The 24,248-nt window shown below is 39.6% G+C and overlaps 1 protein-coding gene across 1 annotated transcript in view; it reads right to left on the reverse strand.

Annotated features, from left to right (window-relative positions):
- Positions 1-24,248, reverse strand: part of fws (Conserved oligomeric Golgi complex subunit 5 four way stop) — a 372,604-nt gene that overhangs the window by 320,860 nt on the left and 27,496 nt on the right. The window contains exon 3 of the mRNA XM_090384621.1: positions 15,667-15,779. Within this exon, the coding sequence (XP_090240747.1) occupies positions 15,667-15,779 (113 nt within the window). The remainder of the gene's footprint in view (positions 1-15,666; positions 15,780-24,248) is intronic.

Raw genomic sequence — 24,248 nt, forward strand, 5'->3', positions numbered from 1 at the left:
ACACACTGAAAAAAGGAAGTATGATCTTTTTGTTTTATAAAAACAATTTGTTGAAATTCTTTCAATTATGTTTCTTATGCCAAGAAAGTTGCATGCTTTTTTTCCCCCGTATCATGCTTGTGAGTGATGGAGCCTTTTGTGTCACTCACTGCTCCGTGTAACTTAATTCGCTTTAGCCAGCGGCAAAGCACACACTTGGGAAATTCAGTGATCAAGGTCAAAGCCTGATTGTTTTTCTCAGGAATAATTAGAAAATGCATACTTGAACATACATTTTTGCTGTGTGCACGTTAATTAATAGATTTTCTCAATTGTGGGTTGGGACATCAAAGAAAACACTTCTGTTTATGTATATTGAGTTTCAATTTTGTAGATATAATAGGGTTACCAGATCTAGAATTCAAAAACTGGGAGAAAGTAGGAAAAAACTGGGACATTTTAAGTTTCAAAAACGAGGACATTTTAAAAATTATATTTATTACAAAAAAATTACAATACATATTTATTATTACTGCCAATCATTTGCAGTAAATATGGATTGTTAAACAATCCATTTTCAAATTATATGTAACTAACAAAATACTATTCACATTATTTGTTTCCATTTTATTTCTAATGTTGCTTCACTGATTGCTAATTAATGAAAATACACGTTGTACGTTCCCATTGTAGGCAAAAATATAAAATGTATATTGAGCAATTTTGCTCAATAAAAGCTCAGAATATACCTCAGAATTCTTGCATTGATGAAAATATTCTGCCCACTTTCTATGGGCTAATAAGTTTTCTCAATTATCATCTCAGAAAAAAATTCCTTAAAATTCATAAATTGGTCAAATAATCTACTATCATAGATTTTTACTCCTTTTTAAGAAAAAAAAAAATCCATATATCATCCTATTTTGGAACATCTTTTAATTCCATGAATTGTAAGAATTGCATGAATTGATGATGATACTGATTTGACACTCCACTGCCAAATTTTGACCCATCAGTATATATTTTTGTAAAATGCACACAATTTTTTGTGTGGGCAATATGGAGTTGTTGTACGTTGACATTTGCAAGGGAGTGATTTCCCCACTCTATGAAATAACTGTCACAGAGGATCTGGATTGTTTGCATCTGGGAGAACTTTGTCAAAATGTAGATCCCAAGTTTATGATAATGCTTGCAATCTGATACTAGTAGGTTGAGCTTCCCAGGGTTTATTTCTATATTACATTATGAACTGTGGATTATTAAGTATCGGTCTAATGGGGTGGATAGACAGACTGAATTTAGTTGCACAGTTAAGAAGAAACACCTTTTTCCTGAGGCTTTCGGGAAGCTCATGGTTTCAATATAAAGACTGAAATTCCAGCATTCTCTAAGTTCCTATAGCAATCAAGAAGGCAGAATATTGAATAGGAGCAAGTCGTGCTAGCACGCTCTACCTACCAGAATCATACATGGGGTGTCATAATCAAGGCAAGAACTGATTGAGGCTCTATACAAAGAAGTAAGGTGTAAATATCTGCACCCCCACGATGTAGAAGAAATAACTCTGGGTATGCTTATTTTTTTCTGGCAAGATGTTCATAGATATTTAATATATTCGAAAAAGTTCAATTTACTATAGGAAATCAGACCAGAAAGAAAATTGCTGTTCCCAACTGAGATAGGATGATTTGTTAGGTGTAGCTCTGGATGTGGATGCTTCTTCTGTTAATTACAAAAGTAAATGACTCTAGTTTTCTGATAAGACAGTCAATATCCATTCTGTGCCATTCATAGCTGAATATTATTGATGGAGATTTGGAGCTGCTGCTCAATGAAGTGCATGTTATGTGAACTGCAAGAAACAGTCTGATCATTGGCATAGAGATATGAATTCACAGTGTTGGGAATATTTTTGATCATGTGATTTACTCATTGTGAATGAGGAGCCACTGAGAAAAAAAGTCCTGTCAGATACCTTGTATATATGCTTGTGAAAGGACTGGCTGACAGGAAACTTGGAAAGACCTAAGCTGAAGTAAATTCAGTATTAAATATTGTAGGTGGCCTCTCAGATCAAGGGAATAGAGGTCTCTCTCAGGGTACCAAAATGACATTTGTTATTAAAGGCTTTCTCTATGTTGGGGCATGATGAGATGCTCACTGCAAATAAATGCATTCCTGAAGTTTATTTCGGCATTCACCATAAGATCCAGGGATGATTGATTTTTCTGAAACCAAATTGATTACCAGAGATCGTCAATTTGATCATCATATATTTTGGGAATCACAATACCATATCAGTTGACTACATATCAATTTTTCTAGGTAGTAGTAGTAGTAGCATGTGATGCAAGAAAGCAAGTGTATGAGCTTATGCAGCATCAGACAAAAAAAAAAAAAAAATCATACCATTCCCTCCAAATGCCTGTCCAGTTCCTCCTTAAATTTATTCAACCTATCAACTTCCACAACGACAGATGGAAGTTTGTTCCAGCAATTAACCACCCGCTGGCTAAAGGCAAATTTCCGCACATCTATTCTACATCTGTCTTTTCTTAATTTGAATTTATGCCCCCTTAGGTTCGTAATCTGAACAAGTGGAAGGATCCCATCAGAATTCAGCGTGCTCAACCCATTCAAGACCTAATACACCTCAATCAGATCACCGTGCAGGTGCCTAGTCTCCAGCCACTGCAATTTGCAGAACTTAAGCCTCTCTTGGTAAGAGGATCCCTTCATTCCCCTCACCAATCTTATTGCCCTTCTCTGTACACGCTCAAGTAAATCTACGTCCTTCCTAAAATGAGGTCTTATTTAAGTAGCAGGTGTTATAATTGGTAATTACCATCAGGGGTAAAGGATATAATTTTGAGGAATAGCGTGATCTTTCCCTAGTTTGGGAATTGCCAGTAAATACGAGTGAAGCCAGAAACCGGGCAATGAACATGCACAAAGCAGCTGGAGTGCTGTGGCTCGGGGGAGAACCGAGGGGGTGATGCAAATTTTGAAATTTTGGCAGGGTTGTTAACAACAGTAAAGATGGTATGCTACTCCAGTTGGATCTAGATAAGTTGGGAAAATGGGATGAGAAGTGGCAACTGAAGAACACCGAGAAGAACACTGACTAGTACTGAAAGTACTGCATATGGATAGCAATAACCAAAAAGAAAAATACCAACTGTGTGGTACTACACTCAGGGAATTGGAAAGTGAAAAAGACCTGGGGGGTAGGCAGATATGAAGTTTGCTGAGCAGTGCAGATGGGCTGCCAGGGCAGCATGGAGTCTTGTCAATGATATATAGAAATTTTGCAAGCAGGGACAGGGAGGTGATTATCCCGTGATACAAGGCAATGGTCAGGCCACACCTCGATACTGTGTACAGGTCTGGAGGCCTCATTTTAGGAAGAATGAAGAGTTGCTAGAACGAGTACAAAAAAGGGCAAGAAGACTGGTGAGGGGAACAAAGGGGTGCTCTTACCAAGGAAGGCTTAAGTTCTGCAAATTGCAGAGCCCGGAGAGTAGGCACCTGTGAGGTGATCTGATTGAGGTGTATAAAGACTTGAATGGGTTCAGCAAGCTGAATGCTGATGGGATTCTTCCTCTTGCTCACATTAAGAACCTGAGAGGGGCACAGATTCAAATTGAGGACAGACAGTTGTAGTGTGTGGAATTTGCCTTTAGCCAGCAGGTAGTTGGTTGGTGGAATAGACTTCCATCTTTTGTTGTGGAAGTTGATAGCCTAAATAAATTTAAGGCTGAGCTGTACAGGAATTTGGAACGAATGGAGGGGGGTTTTTTTTGGCTGATATTGCAAAAGCTTGCTTTCTTGCATCATATGTCTCTACTAATGCTAATGCAGTTTGTTACAGAACTTTCTCGAACAGGACATCATCTAGCCAAGTAGGATGTCTTTGTGTGCTAGGTGCAGAGACTAAGCGTCAAGAAGGCAGGAGCCAACTCAGCATTCTGATGGGCGTATTGGAGAGTTTAATCCACACCGGAGGACTTTTGCTACTTGGTTTCTTCAACAGAAACGGTTCGTAAATGCTGACTTCCCGCGGGATTGCTGGTCACGCGACCTCCCGTTCAACGTCCTCTACCGCATGACGAAGGCATTTCGGACCCTGCAATGCTATGTGATTCTGATTCGTCTTTGTGCCCCCTACACCTCCTGCAAGTTTTTCGCACTGGTAGTGAATCACCCTGCATATGTGAAGAATTCCTTATCCACCCTCATTGCTCTATTTGCTAGCAATTTCTCATAAACTGCCTTTTCCTGTTGAACCTTTTCTGTGGCTCTATTACAGATCATCTTGTAGCTGTTATAGGCTTCAGTACTTTTTATTGCTCTGTAACTTTTCCATGCCACCTTTTTCTGCTCAAGTAATGTGGCAACTTCACTATTCATCCAACTTGGAACCCTCCTCGTGGAGTATTTTTTTAATGGTAAATACGCATTCAAGGCATCTGTGATTAATGTTTTAAAAGCATACCACAGTTCAATTGTATTCGTTCTCTGTGCAATATCTACCCAGTTAATAGAGGCCATGTAACACTGTAAGGCATCGTAATTTCCTTTTCTGAAATTATAACCCATTCCTTTGCCTTTTACTATAGGATTACTATATTCTTTTACTATATTCTTTTCTCTAGTACTTTCCCTGACATGTTGATACAAATAATGTAACTTTTTTTTATTCTATACTCGGCCTTGTAATTGCATAAAAGTATCGGTAAGGGTTTCCACGTGTTTCAACTCCGCTACCGTTCGTAAATTTCCCGCCATTGTGATACGATAGTTATATACCGTACTAGATAGCGTTAGTTGAACTTCGTTAGCAGTTAAATTGTACGTTTAAATAAATACATATAACGACTTAGATTACAAACGTAATATAATTAATTATATTTAACATAATTAATAACATAACATAATTAATTATAATTAATTAATAAATTAATAGAATCATGACTCAGACCAGAGCAGCAAAGCAAAAGGCTCAAGCTAATGGAAGTGCTGTGGCTCAGAGCAGAACTGAAGGGGGGCAGTTGTCCTCTGACTCCCAGCCTTATAAAATGCACTGTTTGCTTGATGTTTGCAGAGCAATCGGGTACGGGACATGATACTGCCATGGGGGATGTCTTTGTGTGTGCGCGCGCGATGCAAGGAGTGTATCGATATCAGGCAACAACTCGGCGTTCTTGTGGGCCTATATGAGAGCTTGAAGGACAGGGTGGATGCCCTCGAAGAAACTAAATTGAGGGGCCCATCAAGCTCTCAGCTGCCCACATCAATGCCAGAGCTTGAACTTGGGCATCGCGTGACACAGAGGCAACCCCCAAGGCAGAATGCGCTGGTCCCGAAGGAACTAGTAGTTGTTGGTGATTCTATTGTCAGGGAAACGGGGAACATGCTTTGTAAAAAAGATAGGTGGAACAGGACCAGGGTATGTCTGCCAGGGGCAAAGGATGACGTTGTTGTTTAAAAGTTACAGCTATCAGTTACAGGCTCTGCAAAAACGATAAGTGTTTACCTGTTATTTACATGATTGTTATTTTATATTGTACTTAATACGTAGTCATATAGTTATAGTTACGCTGGTTATTTTTTATTTTTAATTTAGATAAAGAGTTTTTGTGGATTTTACTTACGATAGGTAAAACCGTTATTTCGTTCCATTTCTGTAGCCATTGTTTTTGGATATAGTGGTAGGGAATTCAAATTTTTTAATTGAGGTAGCTAGGTAGCTCTAACGCATAATTATATAGTAATACGCTTCACTGTTTCTATTTAATAGTTTCTATTCAAATACTATTGATATTTAATTTATTGATTTTATTAATTTAAACTACCATGCCCCAAACTAGAGCAGCAAAGCAACGGGCACAAAGTGGCAGGAGTGCTGTGACTCGGGGGAGAACTGAGGGGGGCAATTCTCCAACGCATCACAGCCTAAAGAAATGTGCAACTTGTGAAATGTTTGCCGAACTCTCTGGAACGGAACATGATATTGCCATGGGGGATGTCTTTGTGTGTGCGCGATGCAAGGAGTGTATCGAAATCAGGCAACAACTCAGCGTTCTTATGGGCCTATATGAGAGCTTGAAGGACAGGGTGGATGCCCTCGAAGGAACTAAATTGAGGGGCCCATCAGGCTCTCAGCTGCCCACATCAACGCCAGAGCTTGCACTTGGTCATCACGCAACACAGCGGCAACCCCTAAGGCAGAATGCGCTGGTCCCACAGGAACTAGTTGTTGTTGGTGACTCTATTGTCAGGGAAACGGGGAACATCCTTTGTAAAAAGGATAGGTGGAACAGGACCAGGGTATGTCTGCCAGGGGCAAAGGTTGATGACGTTGTAGAGCGGATATCATCTTTCAAGGGCACAAAAGGTGATATAGTTGTACACGTTGGCACTAATGATATTAAGAGTAGGAGACCGGCAGAATTACTCAACAAGTACAGGTCACTGTTGAAAAAAAGCCGTGAAATAGGGTTGAATTTGAAAGTGTCTGCAATTCTGCCCAGACACGATAGGAGGGAGTACATGATGAGAGCCTTGTCGATCAATTCGGCCCTGGAAGGATTGTGCAAGGCTCAAGGGGTAGAATTTTTTTCAGCCTGGACTGTACTTGTTAACAGGAGAGATTGCTTCTACAGGGATGGGATACACTTAAATAGAAAGGGTGCAAGAATATTTGCTGATGCTATAGAGGCAGTGTTAGGTGGGTCGGAAAACTGCTAGTTTGGGGGGATACAAAGACTAATAGTTTAACAGTAACCGCAGGCAGAGGTGAAGGTGATTCTTGCACAACTTCTATTAGAATAAGAAGTGACCTGGAGCGAGGGGTGTTGGGGGTTTCAGGGACGGATGGCAGTCATCATGGAATAGTTGGGTATATGGGATGTGTTAGGGTAACCAGGAATAGGCATAGGAGCATGTATGCTTGCATGTATACCAATGCTAGAAGTATAGTAAATAAATTTGATGAATTTGAAGTGTTGGTCAAGACATCAAAGGCGGATATTGTTGGGATAGCAGAGACGTGGTGTCACAAAGATATAAGGAATGCAGAACTGGAATTTGGGGAGTACAATGTGTACAGAAAGGATAGACAGGACAGAAAGGGAGGGGGTGTTATGCTGTTAATTAAGAAAAACATAAAATCAAAGGAAGTGCACCCAGTTAATATAGATGAACAGTGCTCTGTTGAGTCAGTTTGGTGCGAGATAAGCACTGCGAAAGGAAAAATAAGGGTAGGAGTGTGTTATAGGCCTAATGACTTGAATGAGTACAATGAACAATTGTACAGAGAAATAGAGTGGGCCAGTAAATCTGAATGTCTTATAATGGGGGATTTTAACTTCCCAGATATTGACTGGAACTTGTGGGTTGGTCACTCACACACCAGTCAGACTTTTGTGGATTTATTGGATGATTGTTTTCTGCAGCAGCATGTTCGAGAGGCAACCAGAGAAAGTAATACTCTTGATCTGGTTATCAGCAGTGATCATTCGTGTATTAAGAATTTGCAGATAAAGGAACCACTAGGTGGCAGTGATCACAGTGTGCTGAAGTGGGATTTACTCAAAGAGGTAACTACCGTCAGGGGTAAAGGAAAGGGTTTTTGCTTCCGTAAAGGGGAGTACAGTGGTCTCAGACAGTTTTTAAATTCTGTACAGTGGGATCAACTGACGATGTTACCAACAGTAAATTCTAAGTGGGAAGCATTCAAGGAATTAATCGTGGAAGCTACTAGACTTTATATACCGATTAAGAAATATCGTTCAAGGTTTAGGCCTAAATGGTTATCAAATGAACTAATGAGACTCGTGACAGAGAAGAAAAATGCATGGGATGCATATAAATTATCAGGTGACGCAGAAGCCTGTGGCAGATATAAGCTAGTCTGTAATCAGGTCACAAAGGAGGTTCGGCAGGCGAAGGCGGATTACGAGAAATCTTTGGCAAAGGATGCTAAGAAAAACAGCAAGGATTTCTTTACTTATATAAACTCTAAAAGGAAGGGGATGAATATGATTGGTCCACTTGACATCGATGGTTCGACTGTTGATGATCCTGCTCAGATAGCAAACAAACTGAATGAGTATTTTGCATGTACATTCACACGTGAGGAATTATTACAGTTTGAAAATGGAAGAAGGTTATCAAATTGTAGCAGTGTGCTTAATGATTTTGTAATAACTGAGAACAAAGTGTAGGAGAAATTGTTGAAGTTAAACATAAGAAAGGCACCTGGGGTGGATGGGATCTATCCAGTTATTTTAAAGGAGGCGGCAAAGCAACTAAGCAAACCCTTAGCCATAATTATGAGAGCATCCTTGGACTCAGGGGAGGTTCCCACGGACTGGAGATGTGCAAATGTGTCCCCAATTCACAAAGGTGGATCGAAGGGTGACACGAGTAATTACAGACCAGTTAGTTTAACTTCTGTTCCGGGTAAAATAATGGAGTCACTGGTTAAAGATGCATTGCAGGATCATCTAGACAAGACTGCAGCAATAATTCAAACACAGCATGGGTTTGTTAAGGGAAAGTCTTGTCTGACAAATTTGATTGGTTATTATGATGTGGTCACAAAGGAACTGGATGCGAAAAATAATTTTGATATCATATACTTGGATTTCAGGAAAGCTTTTGACACTGTTGCGCATGGAAGACTACTGTACAAATTGGAGCAGAATGGTATTAAGGGTAAGTTGCTACAATGGATAAAAGGATGGTTAAGTGGGAGAAGACAGAGGGTGGTAATCAATGGGTGCTGCTCTTCGTGGACTAATGTTATTAGTGGAGTCCCACAGGGTTCGGTGTTGGGTCCACTGTTGTTTTGTGTATTTATCAATGATATTGATGAAGGTATATCAGGCTTAATGTCGAAGTTTGCAGATGACACAAAGGTTGGCAGGGTTGTTAATGACAGTAATGGCAGTGTGCTACTGCAACAGGATCTAGATAATTTGGGCAGATGGGCTAAGAAGTGGCAACTGAAGTTCAACCTTGACAAATGCAAAGTACTGCATATGGGTAGAAGTAACCCCAGAGAAACGTACCAACTGTGTGGTACTACACTTAAGGTGGTAGAAAATGAAAAAGACCTGGGAGTAATTGTGCAGTCAGATATGAAGTTTTCTGAGCAATGCAGAGAGGCTGCTAGGGCAGGTCATGGGGTTTTGTCAATGATATATAGGAATTTTGCTAGCAGGGAAAAGGAGGTGATTGCCCCTCTGTATAAGGCAATGGTCAGGCCACGCCTTGAGTACTGCGTACAGGTCTGGAGGCCTCATTTTAGGAAGGATGTAGATTTGCTTGAGCGTGTACAGAGAAGAGCAACACGATTGGTGAGGGGAATGAAGGGATTCTCTTACCAAGAGAGGCTTAAGTTCTGCAAATTGCAGTGGCTGGAGACTAGGCACCTGCGCGGTGATCTGATTGAGGTCTATAAGGCCTTGAATGGGTTGAGCACGCTGAATTCTGATGGGATCCTTCCACTTGTTCAGATTACGAACCTACGGGGACATAAGTTCAAATTAAGAAAGGACAGATGTAGAATAGATGTGCGGAAATTTGCCTTTAGCCAGCGGGTGGTTAATTGCTGGAACAAACTTCCATCTGTCGTTGTGGAAGTTGATAGGTTAAATAAATTTAAGGAGGAACTGGACAGGCATTTGGAGGGAATGGTGTGATGATTTTTTTTTTTTTTTTTTTTTTGGCTGATGCTGCATAAGCTCCTACACTTGCTTTCTTGCATCATGTGCCACTACTACTACTACTACTACTACTACTACGTTGGCACTAATAATATTAAGAGTAGGAGACCGGCAGAATTACTTAACAAGTACAGGTCACTGCTGAACAAAAGCCGAGAATTAGGGTTGAATTTGAAAGTGTCTGCAATTCTGCCCAGACACGATAGGAGGGAGTATATGATGAGAGCCTTGTCGATCAATTCGGCCCTGGAAAGATTGTGCAAGGCTCAAGGGGGAGAATTTTTTTCAGCCTGGACTGTACTTGTTAACAGGAGAGATTGCTTCTACAGGGATGGGATACACTTAAATAGAAAGGGTGCAAGAATATTTGCTGATGCTATCGAGGCAGTGTTAGGTGGGTCGGAAAACTGCTAGCTTGGGGGGAGACAAAGACCATTAGATTGACAGTAGCCACTGGCAGAGGTGAAAGAGATTCTTGCACTGCTTCTATTAGAATGAGCAGAAGCCTGAAAACCAGATGCATGGTATTTCAGAGACTGCAGGGACCCATTGCGGTACAAGTAAACACATGGGTTGTGTTAGGGTAGCTAAGAATAGAAACAGGTGCAGGTATACTTCTGTGTACACCAATGCTAGGAGTTTAGTAAATAAATTTGATGAATTTGAGGTATTGCTCAAAACATCAAAGGCAGATATTGTTGGGATATCAGAGACGTGGTGACACACAGATATAAGGGATGCAGAACTGCAATTTGGGGAGTACAACGTCTACAGAAAGGATAGACAGGATAGGAAGGGGGGAGGGGTTATGCTATTAGTTAAGAAACACATAAAAACCAAGGAAGTGAAGCCAGTGGACATCGCTGGACAGTGCAGTGTTGAGTCAGTTTGGTGTGACATAAGCATTGGGAGATCAAAATTGAGAGTAGGAGTGTGCTATAGGCCTAATGACTCTGATGAGTATAATAAGGAACTGTACAGGGAAATAGAGTTGGCCAGTAAATCAGAGAGTCTTATAATGGGAGATTTTAATTTCCCAGATATTGACTGGAATTTGGGGGCTGGTTACTCACGCACTAGCAGGGCTTTTGTGGATTTATTGGATGATTGTTTTCTACATCAGCATGTTCGGGAGGCAACTAGAGGGAGTAATACTCTTGATTTGATTATCAGCAGTGATTCTTCATGCATTAAGAATCTGCAGATAAATGAACCACTAGGTGGCAGTGATCACAGTGTGCTGAAGTGGGATTTACTCAAAGAGGTAACTACCATTAGGGGTAAAGGGAAGGGTTATTGCTTCCGTAAAGGCGACTACGATGGACTGAGACAGTATTTAAATTCTATACAGTGGGACCAACTGATGATGTTACCAACAGCAAATTCAAAATGGGAAGCATTCAAAGAACTTATCTTGGAAGCTACTAGGCTTTACATACCAACTAAGAAATATTGTTCAAGGTTTAGGCCAAAATGGATGTCAGATGAACTAATGAGGCATATGGCAGAGAAGAAAAATGCATGGGATACTTACAAATTAACACATGACACAGAAGCCTATGATAGATACAAGTTGATATGCAACCAAGTTACAAAGGAGGTTAGGCAGGCGAAGGCAGATTACGAGAAATCCTTGGCAAGGGATGCAAAGAAAAACAGCAAAGAGTTCTTTACTTATGTAAACTCTAGAAGGAAGGGGATGAATCAGATTGGTCCACTTGATATTGATGGGTCAACTGTTGATGATCCTGCTCAGGTAGCTAACAAACTAAATGAATATTTTGCATCGACATTCACACATGAGGAGTTATTCAGCAAGGGGAATGCCAGAGGTGTATTCAACTCTAGCAGTAAGCTACAGAATCTTGAAATAACTGGGAGTAAAGTGGAGGAGAAACTGTTGAAGATAAACACAAGAAAGGCACCCGGGGTGGATGGGATCTATCCAGTTATATTAAAGGAGGCAGCAAAGGAAGTAAGCAAACCCTTAGCCATAATTATGAGAGCTTCCTTGGACTCCGTGGAGGTACCCATAGACTGGAAATGTGCAAATGTGACCCCAATTCACAAAGGAGGATCAAAGGCTGACACAAGTAATTATAGACCTGTGAGCTTAACTTCTGTTCCAGGAAAATTAATGGAGGCACTGGTTAAAGAAGCACTGCAGGATCATTTAGACAAGACTTCAGTTATAGCTCAGACACAGCATGGTTTTGTTAAGGGGAAGTCTTGCCTGACCAACTTGATTGGATACTATGATGCAGTCACAAAAGAACTGGATGCAGGGAATAACTTTGATATTATATACTTGGATCTTAAAAAGGCTTTTGATACTGTTGCACATGGAAGACTGCTACACAAATTGGAGCAGTGTGGCATTGGAGGCAAATTGCTGCTATGGATAAAGGGGTGGTTGAGGGGGAGAAGACAGAGAGTGGTAATCAATGGACACTGCTCATCGTGGACTAATGTTATTAGTGGAGTCCCTCAGGGCTCAGTGTTGGGTCCATTATTGTTTTCTGTATTTATAAATGATATTGATGATGGTATATCAAGCTTAATGTCCAAGTTTGCAGACGATACAAAGGTTGGCAGGGTTGTCAAGGACACTACTGACACTATGCTGCTGCAACAGGATCTGGAAAGGTTGAGCAGATGGGCTGAGAGGTGGCAAATGAAGTTTAACATTGATAAATGTAAAGTACTACACATAGGAAACAGCAACCCCAGAGCAACGTATCAACTCTGTGGTACTACACTGACAGTGGTAGAGAATGAAAGGGACTTGGGGTGGTTGTGTAGGCAGATATGAAGTTCTCTGAGCAGTGCAGACGGGCTGCAAGAGTAGCTCATGGAGTATTGTCAATGATATACAGGACTTTTTCCAGCAGGGATAAGGAGGTGATTATTCCATTGTATAAGGCAATGGTCAGGCCACACCTAGAGTACTGTATACAGGTCTGGAGGTCTCATTTCAAGAAGGATGTAGAGCTGCTGGAACAAGTACAGAGAAGGGCGACAAGATTAGTGAATGGAACAAAGGGATGCTCTTACGAAGAAAGGCTTAAGTTTTGCGAATTACAGTGTCTGGAGACTAGGCACCAGCGAGGTGATCTGATAGAGGTGTACAAAGCCTTGAATGGTTTGAGCATGCTCAATGCTGATGGGATTGTTCCTCTTGCTCAGAATAATCACCTGAGAGGGCATAAATTCAAATTGAGGAAAGACAGATGTAGGATAGACGTGCGGAAATTTGCCTTTAGCCAGCGGGTGGTTGGTTTGTGGAACAGACTTCCATCCCTTGTAGTGGAAGTTTATAGCCTAAATAAGTTTAAGGCCCAGCTGGACAGGTATTTCGAAAGAAGAGAGGGGTGAAGTGGAAGTGGTTTTTTTTTTTTTTTTGGCTGATGCTGCATAAGCTTGCTTTCTTGCATCAAATGCCTCTACTAATGCTAATTAGGAAATGATCGCTGCCCATCGGATCATTCATAACAGACCATTCCATGACTGAAAACAGTATGGGGAGCATATTGAGAGGTGAATTGTAGAAGTTTGTCTAGGTGCCAATTGTATGTGCATAGGTTCACCTGTATTAAGAATGGTAAGATCTTCCTTGTCCAGAAAGGTTTCACTCAGTTGGCTATGTGTATCTAATTTAGAAGATCCCCATAAAGGGTGGTGAACATTGAAATCTCCCAGACGGACAGACAGGGGAAGGTAACTGCAGTAGGTTTTCCAGATCTTGGTAAGAGAAGGTCTGATTTGGTGGAAGACAGATTGAAACTAGTGTTATCGCAATTTGAGTAATGAAAAGTACAGCAACAGCTTCAATTTCTGTTTGAAGAACAATTTTGCTTTGCTAGGATCTGTGAGTTAACCATGATGGCCACACCATCACGGGCAGGATTTGATGTATTGCGATCTTTTATCTATATAGAGCAGTTCTTTATGGACGTGGAAATTTTGGAAGTTAAGTAGGTTTTCTGGCAAACAGAAACCCGCTGGACCTTAGCAATAAATAAGGTCATAGATATCATCGATATTGCTGCGAAGTCCTATATAATTCTGCTGTAAAATATAAGGCATTACTTGAGATGAGTACAAGGAGCTGTATCTGACTGCTTTTTCAGTATGACAGTTTTATGTCAGACTTCGGTTTGTCTTTTTTTGGAAATATAGGCCAACCAGTGTCCATTTCTTCCTCCACATATATTTCTAAAATTGGGTCTTCCTGGTTGGAATTTTTGGTTCCTATAATGGTTTTTTTTTTTTAAGGTGCCAGGACCTGCCAGAGTAAATAACTATAATAGTGGTGTACCAGGTTTGCCTCCACAAGGCAGACTGTGGACAACGTTAGGCCCCCATTACAGGCCCAGCAGCTAAATGACCAGAGCATTAGCATTAGCATTAGCATTAGTAGAGGCATTTGATGCAAGAAAGCAAGCTTATGCAGCATCAGCCAAAAAAAAAAAAAAAAACACAATACTACACATGTACAAAATCCATACCCTTTTAAAACTGTGGTATTGACAGTGTTCTGTTTCACACCCACAATGTATACTATGCGGAGATGAAGAAAACCCCTGGTGCCGTTTGACACTAAACACACTCTACATTCCACACTCCTCATTTGAAGAGCAAATATGGCCGCCTTTGCATTCGGACGCACATAACTACGCTCCGTAAAAATGTATTTAAAATGTGTTTAAATTTCAGTTAAAATTCCAAATTGTGTCTCCACCAGAAGATAGTCTCTGAGGAGTGTCTAGGTGAGAAACTTTTGAACCAAAAGGAAATTAGGGAAATTAGCCAAATACTAGAGTTATTCTCTATTTTCCTTTGTTTGCAAGACCCGCATGGTCACCATGAAGCTCAAGGAGGGAGAATAGAGAAGTGATCTGGTATAATGTGGCCACTGCACTAGGATCTGGCCCTTGATGGGAAGTGCTTCAATATGCTGCAATAGTTAACTTTGGACAGGGAATGGGTCCCAACCTTTCCTACCGAATTCTGTGCAACTGCAACCAAAGAAATGATTTTTGTGTTTCTCTCCACCCCCAACCATAAGCTTTCCATGGTGAGGACCCATCTATGCTCTGAAGCACATTAGCAAATCTGGTGCCACCATCATCTTTGCAGATAAGGGAAAACCCGCTAGTAAAAAAAATCCCGACCTTCTAGGGGTATTTTATACTTGGCTGTTCCCACCCCCAAAAGTGTCAGTGGGTGATAGCCCAAAATTTAAGGCAATGGTCACACCTCGAGCACTGCATACAGGTCTGGAAGCCACACTTTAGGAATGATATAGAGTTACTAGAATGAGTACAGAGAACGGCAACAAAACTGGTGAGAGGAACAAAGTTGTGCTCTTACGAAGAAAGGCTTATATTCTGTAAATTGCAGTTTCTGTAGACTAGGCACCTGCAAATCAATCTGAATGAGGTGTATAAGGCTTTGAATGGATTGAGCAGGCTCAATGCTGATAGAATTCTTCCTCTTGCTCAGACTACAAAATTGAGGGGGCATAAACTGAAATTGAGAAAAGACAGTTGTCGAATAGATGTGCGGAAATTTGCCTTTAGTCAGCGGATAGTTGATTGCTGGAACAAACTTCCATCTGTCGTTGTGGAAGTTGATAGCTTAAATAAATTCAAGGCAGAACTAGACAAGCATTTGGAATGAATGGTTGGGTGAAATGGGAAGAGTTTTTTTTTTTTTTTGGCTCATGCTGTATAAGCTTGTTTCTTGCATCGTATGCCTCTACTAATGCTAATGCTAATGAACAATCTGAAATATATTAAAGAAAAATGAACTGAATAAAATTTATTAAACAAAAATCAACCGAATGAAATTTAATAAAAAAGCAAGTTAAATGAATTAAAAAAAACTGTCAAAATTTGCCTTTTCTCAATAACTAACTAACAGATTTTACCAATCACCAAAGACTTACCTTTCTATAGTAGCTAACATTGACTGAAGTCTGTTATGTATAACTTGAAGAACACTTTCCAATGTCTGCATTCCTGTAGCTTGAGAAAGCAGATCTCCATAATTAGCAGCAACCTGTAACATATCAAATTAACTTGGAATGGATTACAATAATCTATCATCATATAATATCTTAAAGATAGAAACATCTTAATAAAGTCAAACCCAGTAATAGCATCATCGATGAGGATTGCAATCTTCTTCTTGTTATAAATAAATAAATATATCTTCATTCCCATCATGGCAAGTTGCCAGTGATTACAAATTAGTGGATGCTACAAAGAAATAATGTGACATGTACAAATAATATATAATCAAAACAAAGAAAAACAAAAACAAATGCAATAAAACGTAAAACATACTGTAATGACAGGAAAGTACAATATAACGAATTTGTACACAGGGAAAGATTTCACTGTCTGTGGAGGACTGTGTCAGAGGTAAGTAGTCCAGCTCAAGATAATGATAGTTATCCATCCACAGCTGGAGGTACTGAATCCAGATGCACTGTGGCAAGTGTTGAATGGCTCAGTCCACAGTTATGATGACAAGTCAGTCAGGGAGCATGTGGTGAGAAACACATGGTATCATAAGCTGCATCGGTGGCAAATCAATGGATGTCAACATTAAGTCCTTCGATTATGTCAAGTATCTGTTTTGGTAGGAAATGATCGGATAAAGGCAAGTTGGAATGCACAGCTAAAGTTGACACTGATCTTATACATGAGTGGGGGGATGCTCCATGAATGTCCCATTTATTGGTTCCAATATAATTCCAGTGATCATTTTTGTATCGAAAACCAGTCTCTTATTATCTACAAGGCTTGTTAGTCTCAGCCCCAGTTCTTGGGCCATTGCTGTTGTCCATTGGAGAGGAGAAAGATTTAATTTGTGGGTAATTTCTGCAAATTTCTTCAACTTTTAGCAACCAGCATTCCTCAGAATAAATGAACTTCACATTAGTGTGGGTACTGGATGGCTAGATTTCAGCTCCATACAGGATTGCAGCATAGAGTAAATTGGTTATACATTTTCACAGGCTCACAAATGTGGAGGAGTTGGAATTTTGCAGCCAGCAAGATTTGACAGAATTAGTAAGCGTTTTTTTCAATGTGATTGTAAAATCGGAATTAAGGCCAAAGGCTATTCCTAAGTTGGTGTGCATTGGGCATATTTATTATCTTGGATCCTCCAACAGTAGCTACGGCCTGTGTTGGGTTGTTTTTCAGTGAGAAGATAATCTGGCAGATTTAGATGCATTGATGAAAAGCCTGAAGCATTTAAGAGAGTTTTCAAGGTTGCAGAGATTTGCACAGATGTTAGTGTTGACATCTGTCAACTCAGAATTATTCAGGTAAGTATTTTTAAATTTGCATACCATATGACATTGGGTCTGTTCTCAATAAAGGGTATGATGACGGCTGTGAATAAAATACCAAAAAGTATCCATTCCCCCTTGAAGTTCCCCTGCTGTAATGGTTCTTTGATCATGCAATCGTTAGCCTGGAGGATTGAAGATGGGCACTAATGAACCACAGCACATTGCTGTGGATTTCAAAATACTGGTCCAATACACAGATGGACTGGGTCAAAAATTTTTACTGGGGAAAACAAATGGAATGCATCGCAGGTCAGAGCACACAGTCGTACTATTCTGTGGGTCACAATATAATAATGAAAATCACACTGGCCTTCATGGCCCCCAGTTCAGCGGGGTTTCCCTGGTAAATCTTATGGACAGTCCGTCTCTGGGTCCAAGACGTTGATGAATGTTGGGATATGGATGGTATTGAAGGCTTCTTGGAGGTAAAGGTAGGTGATAGCCATCTCAACATTATCCCCAAAAGCTCACAAAGACTGCATAATTTATCTGTGGAGGCAGGTTGGTTGAATTTTTATGGCACATTGGCAGCTTAGGCCATAATACACTAAGTGAAAAATAAGAGTACAAAATACATTTGATAACCTATAAAAAAAAGGCTACTTTTTTATATGATGTTCTAAAATATATATAGAATACTATGGTAAGAAATTAAGTTAAAGAACAAATATAAAAGTATAATATTTAAATCTTCGTCTATAAATTAATAGAGCAGAGAAAGCAGAGGAAAAATGTCAGACAATTTCTGTCATCTAAAATTCGGCTGAGTGTAAATGGATCAGCCAGATTATTAAAAGCAGTAAAACAAAAATTGTGTGTTCCTAAACAAAGAACAGTCAACAAAAACATGATAAACGGTTAAAAAAGTTTCGCAATTCTCGCACATAGGTGGGTCATCCACCCTCAGCAAAAAGGAACGTGTCAGATGACTGTGACCTATGCAAAGCCAAGCAAGAACAATTTCCTCTCTACAGACCCTGTGTAGCCTGAACTGGCATTGCTTGATTACAGGCTTAATATGGTGTATCTATTTGCAACCTGTCTGTGCTAAGAATCATGCCATTGGAGTATAAATTGATGTGTATAACTGCCTATACTCTGTATAGGTGACTGACAGGCAATGGCTATTCAGGGGAGTGGATGTGTGGTATGGGTGTTTAATGGTGCACAAACTGCTGTGCCTATATTACACCTATTATTATTATTATCAGCCATAAAATGAAACGCAGCCTGAGGCTTATGCCGCAGATGGGCTGCTCTGGCAGCCCATCTGCACTGCTCAGAGAACTTCATATCAGACTGCACAATTACCCCCAGGGCTTTTTCATTCTCTACCTCCCAGAGTGTAGTACCACACAATTGGTACATTTCTCTTGAGTGCTGGGCCCATCGTTGTTTTGTGTATTCATATGCAACTTGGACATTAAGCCTGATTTACCTTCATCGATATCATTAATAAATACACAAAACAACGATGGGCCCAGCACCGAACCCCGGGGAACTCCACTAATAACATTATTCCACGAAGAGCAATGTCAATTTATTACCACTCTCTGCCCTCTCCCACTCAACCATCCCTTTATCCATTGCAGCAAATAGCCATTAATGCCATACAGCTCCAATTTATACAGCAGTCCTCCATGTGCAACAGCATCAAAAGCTTTTCTAAAACTCCAAGTATATGATATCAAAATTATTTTTTGCATCCATTTCCTCTGTGACCACATCGTAGTATGCAATCAGATTGGTCAGACAAGACTTCCCCTTAACAAATCCATGGTGTCTGAACTGTTACTGCAGTCTTCTCTAGGTGATCCAGTTCCAGGTTTTGCCTGGAACAGAAGTTAAACTAACAGGTTATCATTATTTGTGTCACCTTTTGAATCCCCTTTGCAAATTTTTTCATTTGCACATCTCCAGTCCATGGGGATCTCCCCAGAATCTAATGATGCTCTCATAATTATGGCTAAGGGTTTGCTTACTTTCCTCGCTGCCTCCTTCAATATAACTGGATAGATTGCATTCACCAAAGGTGCCCTTTTTATATTTTACTTCAACAATTTTTCCTCCACTTTGATCTCAATTATTACAAAATCATTTAGCTCCCAGTTCGAGTTTAGTAAACTCGAACTGGGAGCTAAATAATTCTTCCTTAGATAATTCCTCATGAGTAAATGTAGATGCAAAATATTCATTCCAATTGTCAGCTTTTTGAGCAGGATCATCAACAGTCAAACTACCAACATCAAGTGGACCAATCTAATTCATCCCCTTCCTTCTAGAGTTTACATATGTAAAGTCTTTGTTGTTTTGAAGGTAAAAATGTTTTTACCAGCGTTATTTGAAAAAAAGCGTTACATTATCTAGAAATCATAATGAAACCCAATGCACATGCGTTATACTTGTTGCATGCAGTGACGCAACAAGTACAATGCATGTGCCCAAGAAAACTCAATTGTACACAAGTGCATTGACGCAACAAGTTGCAGTGACACGACAAGTGCAATTGAGCAGTGACGTGCTACGTTATACTGTTATATCAGCATAATGATTAATAAGTGAGTGACTGTGCCAAAATCCACAGCCCAGCATTCGAAGGAATATCGTGAAAGAAAGAAAGAAAGAAAGAAAGAAAGGAAAGTTGAACAGAAATGTGAATCCAGATGAAATTCAACAAGAGTGTTTTGTTATGCCTGGGAGTTCTCAAACTGCACCCAAAAAAAAAACGCAAGCTAAAATAATGAAGGAATATCGTGAACGGAAGAAAAGGAAATTAGAATTTCAAACTATTCTAAATCATAATGAAATTCAACCACACAGTTCTACTAGGCCTGATACCTATCAGGAATCTAAAACTCCAGCAGAATGAATGAAGGAATAACGTGCACAAAAAAAAGCAAAATTAGAAATGGCTAATAATGAGATTCCTGATTACATCACAATAGTGTGTACACAACTTGACAGTGAGTTTGTAAACTAGTGTACAAAAACCCATTTGGATTTAGTTGTAATGTCTGTAATCATTAATTAGATTTGAAACTATTTCCAACAACTTCATATGAATTACTTCAAAATGAATTTCATTTACAAGAAGTGCGCACAGTACTTTCATGACATGTAATACATGTCATACTTCATTAAAAGAGGGATGATAACAACTATGGCCACGTGAAATGGATTTATATATCCAACATATCCTTCTCATTTGCCTCCACTGGATGTTGTGACTGAGCGTTTGATATTACCACGATTACCCTTTATGCAAATTCATTGTTTACGTTATGAACATGGACAATATGGGATCATTGGACAAGTAATAAATGTACCAGTTAAAGTAAATATGATGGTTCATCAATTACCTAGAGATTATCACTTATTAATATTACTGGCATAATCGTCATCTAATGATGATGATTATGCCAGTAATATACATATAAAATGAAGACTCATACATAAATCATATCTACAAAGATGACTGCAGAAGAAAATAGACAAAATATGGTTACGGTATTTGATAAATTCACCTTTGTATAAATTCTATGACATAAAAGTGAGTGATGATTTCTTGGGGAGACAAATCATGATAGTGAACAGGAACATTCAGATGAAATTGTGGATCCTGTCAACAATGATGATGAACTATTGTTAATTCGATGACAAACATTATCATTGTCTGAAGATTATTTATGGTGATATTTAAGTATATCACCAGGTCAGAAATCATCCCCAACAAGTTTCATATTTGATATACATGCAGAAGAACTTTCTTTTACTGCTATATATTTGGGACATGCACAAAAATTTAAAAATGAACTGAAAATTACAGGAATCCATCAATTACCACAGAGTTGATACGTTACTCTGGGATTATTGCTTCCCGTATGTAGTACTTTACATTTGTCAATGTTAAAATTCATTTACCACCTCTCAGCATATCTGCTCAACTTTTCTAGATCCTATTGCAGCAGCGTACTGTTAGTGTCCTTAACAAGCCTGCCAACCTTCGAATCATCTGGAAACTTGGACATTAAGCTTGATATATCATCATCAATATAATTTATAAATACAGAAAAGAACAATGGACCCAACACTGAGCCCTGAGGGACTCCACTAATAACATTAGTCCACAATGAGCAGTGTCCATTGATTACCACTCTCTCTCTTCTCCCACTCAACCATCCCTTTATCCATAGCAGCAATTTGCCTCCAATGCCACACTAGTCCAATTTGTTCAGCAGTCTTCCATGTGCAACAGTATCAAAAGCCTTTCTAAGATCAAATATATGATATCAAAGTTATTCCCTGCATCCAGTTCCTTTATGACCACATCATAGTATCCAATCAAATTGGTCAGGCAAGACTTTCCCTTAACAAACCCATGCTGTGTCTGAGTTATAACTGAAGTCTTGTCTAGATGATCCTGCAGTCCTTCTTTAACCAGTGCCTCCATTAATTTTCCTGGAACTGAAGTTAAACTCACAGGTCTATAATTACTTGTGTCAGCCTTTGATCCTCCTTTGTGAATTGGGGTCACATTTCCACATCTCCAGTCTGTGGGTACCTCCCCTGAGTCCAAGGAAGCTCTCATAATTAGGGGCTAAGGGTTTGCTTACTTCCTTTGCTGCCTCCTTTAATATAACTGGATAGATCCCATCCACCCCGGGTGCCTTTTTTATGTTTATCTTCAACAATTTCTCCTCCACTTTCCTCACAGTTATTACAAAATCATCTAGCTCACTGCCAGAGATTAATTCACCTCTGGCATTCCCCTCCCTGTATAACTCCTCATGTGTGAATGTAGATGCAAAATACTCATTTAGTTTGTTAGCCACCTGAGCAGGGTCATCAAAAGTTGAACCATTGATATCAAGTAGACCAATCTGATTCATCCCCTTCTTTCTAGAGTTTACATAGGTAAAGAACTCTTTGCGGTTTTTCTTTGCATCCTTTATCAAAGATTTCTCATAATCTGCCTTTGCCTGCCTAATCTCCTTTGTGACTTGGTTACAGACCAGCTTATATCTATCATAGGCTTCCATGTCACCCATTAATTTATATGTATCCCATGCATTTTTAATCTCTGCCATATGTCTCATTAGTTCATCTGACATCCATTTAGGCCTAAACCTTGAACAATATTTGTTAGTTGGTACGTAAAGCCTAGTAGTTTCCAAGATAAATTCTTTGAATGCTTCCCATTTTGAATTTACTGTTGGTAACATCATCAGTTGGTCCCAACATATATAATTTAAATACTGTCTCAGACCGCTATAATCACCTTTACGAAAGCAAAAACCCTTACCTTTACCCCTGATGGTAGTTACCTCTTTGAGGAAATCCCAGTTCAGCACACTGTGATCACTGCCACCTAGTCGTTCCTTTATCTGCAGATTCTTAATGCATGAAGAATCACTACTGATAATCAAATCAAGAGTCCCTCTAGTTGCCTTCTGAACATGCTGATGTAGAAAACAATCATCCAATAAATCCACAAAAGCCTTGCTAGTGTGTGAGTGACCAACTGACACACTAGCAAGTGTGAGTTGGTCACTTACACTTGCTAGTGTGTGCTTATATCTGGGAAATTAAAATCCCCCATTATAAGACTCTCTGATTTACTGGTCCACTCTATTTCCCTGTACAGTTTCTTATTATGTAGGAATGTGTTATAGGCCTAATGACACTTATGAGTCATTAGGCCTATAACACATTCCTACTCTCAATTTTGTTCTCCCAATGCTTATGTCACACCAAACTGACTTGACACTGAGCTATCCAGCGATGTCGACTGGCTTCACTTCCTTGGATTTTGTGTGTTTCTTAACTAATAGTATAACTCCTCCTCCCTTCCTATCCTGTCTGTACATATTGTACTCCCCAAATTGCAGTTCTGCATTCCTTATATCTGTGTGACACCACGTTAGTTAGGTAGTTGTTAGTTAGTTGGTTTTTAGGAGCATTAGCAACTAAGGCCATATTGCTCCGGGATATGCGGTGGTCATTCCCTGACCTTTCCACATTCTCCGTATTTGGTGGTGACGGGCTCGAACTCCGGTCTAATCAAGAAGCCTGTGCTATGCACTGCTGCTCCTTCCCACCTGGCTACGGAGGCGCCTCTGACACCACGTCTCTGATATCCCAACAATATCTGCCTTTGATGTTTTGAGCAATACCTCAAATTCATCAATTTTATTTACCAAACTCCTAGCATTGGTGTATACATGCACCTGTTCCTATTCTTTGCTACCCTAACACAACCCATGTGTTGTACCGCAATGACTCCCAGCAGTCTCTGAAATACCCTACATCTTGTTTTCCAGGCTGCTTCTCATTCCAATAGAAGCAGTGCAAGAATCACTTTCACCTCTAACAGTGGCTACTTGTATCACCCCAAGCTAGCAGCTTCCCGACACATGATCACAATGACTGGCACTTATTGAATATTGTATAGCGAACAATAAATTACTATGGTGAGTCCATCGTAACATGATTTCGTCGCACAGAGAATCGAATGTTACAATTGATACTGTATTTTAACTATTTGTGTGAAACTGAACATAATTGGGGCAGCCATTTAATCAGGCCAAAATGCACTAGTCACCATTGTCCCAAATAACCAGGATCCACTGTATTTCAAATAAAATTAGCAAACAGGCTTTCTCTAAAAGTTTCATTTATCAGTAGGAGTGGGGATGCTTTACTAAATCAAGAAACCTGTTAGCCACGAAGAAATCTGATATCTATATGGGAATAAATCTGATATCTATATGGGAATAATTTCTTCAATGATACTTCCTGAGGTAAGTCATACACCTATCTGTGTGAAGCAGTGAGCATGACTATGTAAACACAGTGATTGGTTTGTTGGTTGGTTTGGATATTTTACTGGCGCATCAGCTTCTATGGCTATAATGTGCCAGTAAACAGTGAAGTAAGTAAAAAAGACACAAAAAAGACACAATAGACACTGCTATTTTTAACATCACATTTCATGAGTAACCCACAAGAAAGAGAGAGTTACGTAAGTGCGCACAATTACATGAACAGCGCCAAACATGAGATATGCAAACAGGCAGGCTTCTCTGAAATTTTCAGAGGTCAGTCTATGACCAATGACACAATTCTACTGGACATAATTATATATTTTTAATTTAAAATAGAAG

The sequence above is a fragment of the Mastigoproctus giganteus genome, chromosome 11 (genome assembly GCF_048544385.1).
Source record: "Mastigoproctus giganteus isolate SK-2022 chromosome 11, ASM4854438v1, whole genome shotgun sequence".
Lineage (NCBI taxonomy): Eukaryota > Metazoa > Arthropoda > Arachnida > Uropygi > Thelyphonidae > Mastigoproctus > Mastigoproctus giganteus.